Below are 7774 nucleotides of genomic sequence, written 5' to 3' on the forward strand. Positions count from 1 at the left end.
CTTTCCCTTGGCTACTTCATCCCTCCCAATTTCTTGTACAAGCTTTAATGAGACATGCACTGGATCACTGGAAAAACTCTACACATTTTTTGGCTTAGCCTGTAGTCAGGCTGGTGCCCTGTCTCTGACCATGTAACTGTATGTATGGCCACATTGGCACAAGGATACATGGTGTGGATATGTAGATAGGACTGTGCCTTCCCTGGGCTAGTTTAACCTGCTCTGATTCTACAGTACTGCTGTCTGAAAAGCAGATTTATGCATTTGAGTAATTCTGAGAAATTGACTATTTAATAATTCAGCTGATATCTGAATCAAAATGAGGGGTTCATACTATGACTGAGGCTTGTGATTTATATTGTGGAAGCAAGTGCGTAATATGCTATTTTACGAGTGTGGCTTTATCACATTTAATGAATGTAGCTTCTGCTCACACAGAGAAACTGAGTTTTTTCTTGGCTATCTGAAGATATAAATAACTGAAGAGATTATACTTCCAGTGAAAGAGTTTTACTAGCTGGATACAAAACTTTAATTAATTTGTATCTCACTAAGCAACTTCCTATCTTCTACTAAAAATGTAATACTCAGAATTATGATAATCGCGTTACATGTATAAACTCCAACAAGTGTCTTGGCTGTGGAAAAATCTGACTGTAGGAGTTACATTCTGCTTGAAAATCTTGTTCAAAACCTTTCCAAGTGTTGGGGGTGTAATTTCCAAATGTCTCTTTGTTTAGTTCAAAACTCTTATTTCTTTTCCTTTCAGTTTCACACAGGATGTTTCCATGCAATTGGAAATCTGTTTGGCCTCATACTGAACGATGTTGAACTTGGTGAAAACCACACAAGGCAACTTTGTACAGAACTATCAAACACAGCGATTCAGAACCTCTCACTGAGCCGTGTGAAGCTTTCATCCATTGGAAAGTCAACTTTCCAGGGACTACAAGGAACAAATCTTACAGTTTTAAACCTTTCTCAAAATCCTCTGTCTTTGATAGAAGAGGATTCATTTCAGTGGCTTTCAAGTTTACAATATTTAAGCCTGACGCATAGTAACATTCACTTATTTTCACGTTTGTTCTATGGATTATCCAGCCTCAAACATTTGGATCTGATGAATTCAATTACTAGGAAAATTGAAGATTTTTCCTTTCATTGGTTATACCAGTTGGAGCACCTTATAATGGATAATAACAATTTTCCAGGAATTACTGCTAATATGTTCACTGGCCTGAACAAACTGCAATACCTGAGTCTCTGTAACTCCAACATAAACTTACAAAGAATAACAAATAAAACATTTTCATCACTTGCTAATTCCAGTTTGCAGGTTCTCAACCTCACGAAAACAAGAATCTCTACTATAGAAAGTGGGGCGTTTTCTTCTCTGACACATCTGAAAGTTCTTGATCTTGGTCTCAATGAAATTAGTCAAGAGCTTACAGGTCATGAGTTTAAAGGTCTCAATAATATACAAGTTATTTATCTTTCCTATAATAAAAAATTGACTTTGCAAAGTGAATCATTCGTTTTTGTCCCAAGCCTTAGAAAACTGATGCTGAGGAAGGTCGGTTGCAGTAATCTGGAAGTTTATCCTTCACCTTTTCTTCCTCTACAAAATCTGACTGTCCTGGACATCAGCAATAACAACATAGCAAACATAAGAGAAGACTTGTTTGATGGACTTCACAAACTTGACATTTTGGATTTGCAGCACAATAATTTAGCCCGACTTTGGAAACAGGCAAACCCAGGGGGCCCTGTTCTTTTTTTAAAAGATCTTCCTAACTTGCGTATTCTTAATTTAAAGTCAAATGGGCTTGATGAGATTCCAGTTCAGGTTTTCAAGCGTCTATTTCAATTAAAAACTTTGGATTTAGGGTCAAATAATTTGAATCTGCTTCCAGCAACTCTGTTTGATAACCAAGCCTCTCTGAAGTCATTGAACCTTCAGAAAAATCTGATAACCTCTGTTGAAGAAAAAGTGTTTGGCTCAGCTTTCAAGAGCTTAAGAATACTACAGATGGATACCAATCCATTTGATTGTACGTGTGAAAGCATTGCTTGGTTTGCTGATTGGCTTAATGTAACCCAAGCATATATACCTGGATTGAGGTCCCAGTACATTTGCAACACCCCACCAAAATATCACGGTAATCTGGTGTTGCATTTTGATAGCTCAGCTTGCAAAGATAGTGCTCCATTTAAACTTCTGTTTGTGATCAGTACCACTGTAGTGTCACTAACGATTTTTATTGTTCTTATAATCCATTTTGAAGGGTGGAGAATAGCTTTCTACTGGAATATTTCAGTAAATCGTGTACTTGGTTTTAAAGAACTTGACAGGCAACAGAAAGAGTTTCATTTTGATGCTTATGTTATTCGTGCAACAGAGGATGAGGATTGGGTGTCTGAGAATTTAATGTCTCTGGAAAAAAATAACCACTTTCAAATTAAGTTTTGTTTAGAAGAACGGGACTTTGAAGCAGGCATACCTGCATTTGAAGCCATAAGTAACAGTATAAAAATGAGTAGGAAGATTATTTTTGTTGTGACTGAACACCTCTTACAGGATCCCTGGTGCAAAAAGTGAGTAGAATATAAAATTTTATACATAAGGGAGAAAATTTCTTAACATATTTTCTTTTTAACAGGGTAATAATTTTTTTCTGGTGTAATTTAATTAAAGATACCATTTAATAAAAAAATACCATGCAACTTCTCTTTCAATATACTTACTTACTATATCGTAACATTAGAATAATTCCTAAGTTAATAGAAAATTACTCCACATGTACACTAATGGGAATTTGTATCTCTCAGTCAATATATTTATTTTCAAAAAGTCAGGCCATCACCTGTGCAGATTGCTCTCCTTAAAATTATATGTTTGAAAAAGAGCAAGCATGGGTGAGATCACTATCATCCAAAGACAATTAATATTTGTCTTTAAACAAGTCTTTTCACATTTCTTACATAGTGATCTTGAAAAGAAAGGAACTTTACTAAACAAGGCTATATCAAGACCAACAGACTTAGGTTAAGTTTCTAGAGGATTTTTTTTTCCTTTAGTTAGAAGGTATCTGGTGATTAGTGACATTTTTTGTCATAGAATAAATATTAAGACCTGTCTTTGAGTCCAGCCCTAGAATTTGCAATGTGCTATTATAAGAACATTTTTCCCCTTTTACCTGAAAAAAAAACCCACCTGTATTTTTGTCTGATTTTTTTCTCCAGCTTTAAGGTGCATCATGCTCTTCAGCAAGCTATTGAACAAAGTCGGGACTCCATCATACTGATCTTTCTTCATGATATCCAAGATTACAAATTGTATCATGCACTTCACCTGAGAAGAGGAATGTTCAAATCTCGCTGCATCTTGAACTGGCCAGCCCAGAAAGAACGAGTCAGTGCATTTCATCAGCAATTAGTGATGGCACTTAAATCTAATAGTAAAGTGCACTGAATTTTGAAAGTACAGATTTGAATTATGGGGTCATTTTATTTCAAATTTTCTATCATTGGAAAACTACTGAGCCTTCAAGAAAACCTGAAAAATGTTTGTCATGCTCGAAAGATACGTAAGAGTTGCTTTAACTTAAACTTACTTGTTCTTGCTGATATTTTAATTCACCTGCACTGAAGTGACATGTTAAAATGGATCATGATTGATAGTAATTTCAATCTGTGTACCAAAATCTGGTAGAAATTCTGAAAATCAGTGAGAATTGCTGATGTCCTAAGAAAAATGTCCATCTGTTGTAGTGCAGAAAAGACATAGACTCTCTACTTTAAGGGGATATGTAAAAGAGAATGCATTAATGATAAAACAGCAAATTCTGTGTAGAAGTGGATGCTACTGAAGGTTTTGATAATGTAAGGGGAGACTCAGTGGAACTAAAATTAGAAAGCTTTCCATGTGAAGCACAGTAAGTAACATGGAAAATTATTTCTGTATTTATGCAAGCCATAAATCAGAACTTGAAATCAATGTGAAATGTGGCCAAGGCACAGCCAGTGCACCTGTATAAAAAAAGTAAAGGCACAGATATTTCTGTAGCATAACCAGAAGACAACTTTATGAGGAAGGTGATGCTGCTGTAGTTTCACTACCAAAAACTTTGCTATTGGTGAAACAAAAACAATAAATAATTCCCCAAAAGAAAGTTTTAAACTGTGTCAGAAATATTACTGTGATTACAGTTACAGGTACAGTGGGAGAAAAACTTCAAAAGTAGATTAATTTTATTTTTTTTTGTTTCCTTTTCCTTTGTGACTGTATATAGTTTTGCCTTTGAATAAATTGTAAAGAAATCAGAATTCTGTATTTTCAATTCGTATTGATCTAGTTTGTCATCTCTTTAATATACTTTACAGAAACAAAGGCTAGTTGACAATGGCCAGAGCATTAAGGTTCACAAATACAGACTAGTAGCTTGATCTGGAGAGAGCTGAGAAAATTTGCTTTTTTTCCCTTGTATTTCCCAGACCAATTTCAATACTGCCTTTATTTCAAAAATACTGTTTTATTGCTTTAGAAAACAGCTTTCAGAGAGTCAAATACTTAGCATTTTAAGCAGCTTTTCTCATGTTTTATTACACGCAGAGATGAAAAACATTTTTTTAATAGGTTTGTGTGTCCTGTGATGATAAAAAATGTAAATGAGAAAATTAATGTATTAAATAGATTTTGGAAGAGGGAAGGGTGTGTAGACTGTCTTCACTTGCTCAGGGGATTCCAGAGTGAAAACAGAAAAGGCTTTGTTTACAGTTGAAGTGATAGATGATGATTCCCTAATTACAGTAATAGGATTATCCCCATTGTCATGCTTTCATCTCATCTTTCTGACCTTTTCAGGTGAAGTGACAAATTCTTTCTTCATGCTTAGGCCATGAAAGTTGAGGAGGCAAGCCAGTTAGGGCGGGGTGCCAGGTAGCACCGTGTCAGTTCCTCTTTCTCTTATTTAAAGACTATCATGGGAAAGGTTCCTATGTTTCCTATATCTGTAGTAGCAGATTTTCTCATTTCACATCAATTTAAATTGTTTAGAAAATTTTAGCAGTTCACATGGATATTAAAAATGACATAAAGATGCAGAAAATGCATGGTGAAATGCCAAGGTGAAACGTGATAAAAGAGGTCAGACTAGATGATCAGATGCTCTTTTCCGGCCCTTACACCCTGAAAAATGACAGTGTCTCTAAATTCTATAAAGGTTGTTCTTGCTACTAGAAATGCCACCAAAGTCAGTCTCAGAACATTGAGAAAATTATGTTATGGATACTTAGTTTTGTAAAATAGCTAAGAATACAAAACCAAAGTACTTGCTGATGAGTTAAAATTATTTTAAATTACAAAAATATGTGGATGCTTTCTAAACAGTTATTTTAGTACCTACATTCAGTTTAAAATAATTTACAACAGAAATAGACATTATAGAGGCTCACAATGAGAATTAAACTGTTTAAAATACTCTACCACAAAAGCAATAAGCACAGTGCTAGTGCTAATAATCAATTATACTTTACATACACCTTTCATTTTCCCAGTTTGTTTGAATGTTACCTACTTCTGCTCTGCTCCTTAACAATATTATTTACAGTAAATAAATGGGCTTACTGTGGCAGAGAGTTGCAAGTACTTTCAGGATTACCTGTCTGTATCTGAGCTGGGTAGTTACTTTGCAGTGTGCAGCATACAACTAAATTATGCTGATTTGCTGAGGAGTTGGATAGCAAATAAATGAAAAATACTTCCAGACTTGTAGTGTTAAAGATATTACCTAGGACTAATGAAGAATCATCTATATTGAAAGCTAAATATCTAAAGGATTTGAGCAATGCAGAAAGGGGTGGATTGGACAGTTTCTGTGGTTCTTGAAAGACAGGGAGTAAGGAACACGTTGCAGGGTATGATGTTCATACTAAGCTCTATTCCAGATCTTCATGCCTGGTTGTTTTGGGGGTGCAGCTGAAATAAATATACTGCACACCAATGTGCCCAGCCATGCTACATTCACTGTAGCTCTGTCAAGGCCTTTTGGCATTGTGAGGAACAAATGCAGAGCATGTTGCTGTTAGGTTTATGTGGGCCTATTCCATAATGTTTGGTCAGAACAAATATTTTAGTTTGCAACAAAAAAGACCAAAAAATATCAGAATTTGAAATCTCTGTCCTGTACTTGGTGTTGTGTGTACTCCATCCTGCCAGCTTGTTGCATTCCTTGATGTGCTAGGAAAATGAGGCCAGGTTAAAACTCCCCACTCTGTATCCTTAGTTGTCATTTACTAGCAGCTGCAAGCTTTGAGTTGACAGTGCAACTAGTTGTTTGATGTCTGATCTTGGGTTTTTATGTATAAAAGACCTGTACTATCTTTCAGCCTGTGCTGTTCTTTTGGACACTGTCAGAAACCATGACACCTGCCATATTTGGAGTTGAGACAGTGTTTGCCCTGGCCATTATACCAGCCATGACAGTGCCCTCAAACTGCTTGCTGGCATGAACACTCTTCTGTCCTCCTGGACATGGCCATTTTGAAAAGCTAGCACAGTAGTATTTGCCCCAACTCCCACTTGTGTGTGCCTCCAGCTGCCTGGTACTTGTAGCAAAAGAGGGAAAGGACTTTGGTCATGACACCCTCTACTGGTCTCCAAGTGGCCTAGGATTGTTGGTAGCATATAATCATAGAATATGTTGTGTTGGGAAAGACCTTTAGAGGTTATCTAGTCCAATCCCTCTGCAATGAACAGGGACCTCTTTAACTAGATCAGGTTGCTCAAACCCCCATCAAGCCTGACCTTGAATGCATCCAGGGTGGGGGCCTCCACCACCTCCCTGGGAAACCTGTTCCACTACCCTCATAGTGAAGAATTTCTTATCTACCTGACCACTGCCCCTCATCCTATCAACTCACACCCCCTTCTCAACAGTCCCTCACCACCTTTCTTGTAGACCCCTTTCAGGTTCCAGAAGGCTGCTATAAGGTCTTCCTGGAGGCTTCTCTTCTCCAGGCTGAACAACCCCAACTCTTTCAGCCTGTCTTCTAAGGAGAAGTGCTTCAGCCCTTGGATCATCTCTGTGGCCCTCCTCTGGACCTGCTCCAACAGCTCCATGTCCTTGTGTTGGGAGCTCCAGAGCTGGACACGGTACTCCAGGTGAGTTCTCAATAGAGTAGAGGGGAATAATCACCTCCCTTAATCTGCTGGCCTTGTTTCTTTTGATGCAGCCCAAGATGTGATTGGCTCTTTGGACTGCCAGGGAGCATTGTTGTCCCATGTCCAGCTTTTTGTTCACCAGTACTTCCAAATCTCTTCCTGCCGGGCTGCTATCACATCATCCCCCAGTCTGTATTGATAACAAGGATTGCCCCCACTCAGGTGTAGGGCCTTACACTTGGCCTCATGAGGTTCACGTGGGCCCGCTTCCCCAGGTCTCTCTGGATGACATCCATCCCAGTGGCATCTTTGCAGGCAAGCTGTTGATTCTCACAGCTCCATTATTCGGTTGCCTGACATGGTGTAAACAGGTCTACTGGATTTGGTTTACCTCACTCCCCGTTTCTGTCAAACCCTTTCCACGCACAAGTGCACACACTGCCAAAGGAAGGGCGTGAAGCAGAGCCCTAGTGCCCTGGGCCATGGAGTTGGCGTCATCCCCTTAGTAATAGGTGGGATTTTCACGAAGGAGAAAAGATCACTCTGTATTTCCTTAACTCACAGGCTGCAACAGGTTATCGCCCTTCCCTGCCGCCGGACTCGGGCGCGCCC

General features: G+C 38.2%; 1 protein-coding gene across 1 annotated transcript in view; it reads left to right on the top strand.

The window, feature by feature from the left end:
* TLR3 (toll-like receptor 3) overlaps nucleotides 1–3483 on the top strand; it is a 6517-nt gene extending 3034 nt beyond the window's left edge. The window contains exons 3-4 of the mRNA XM_010002467.1: nucleotides 770–2595; nucleotides 3244–3483. Of these exons, the coding sequence (XP_010000769.1) occupies nucleotides 770–2595; nucleotides 3244–3472 (2055 nt within the window). The 3' untranslated portion in view covers nucleotides 3473–3483. The remainder of the gene's footprint in view (nucleotides 1–769; nucleotides 2596–3243) is intronic.
* Nucleotides 3484–7774: the final 4291 nt, after the last annotated feature.

The sequence above is a fragment of the Chaetura pelagica genome, unplaced genomic scaffold, assembly GCF_000747805.2.
Source record: "Chaetura pelagica isolate M959 unplaced genomic scaffold, ChaPel_1.0 scaffold67, whole genome shotgun sequence".
NCBI lineage: Eukaryota > Metazoa > Chordata > Aves > Apodiformes > Apodidae > Chaetura > Chaetura pelagica.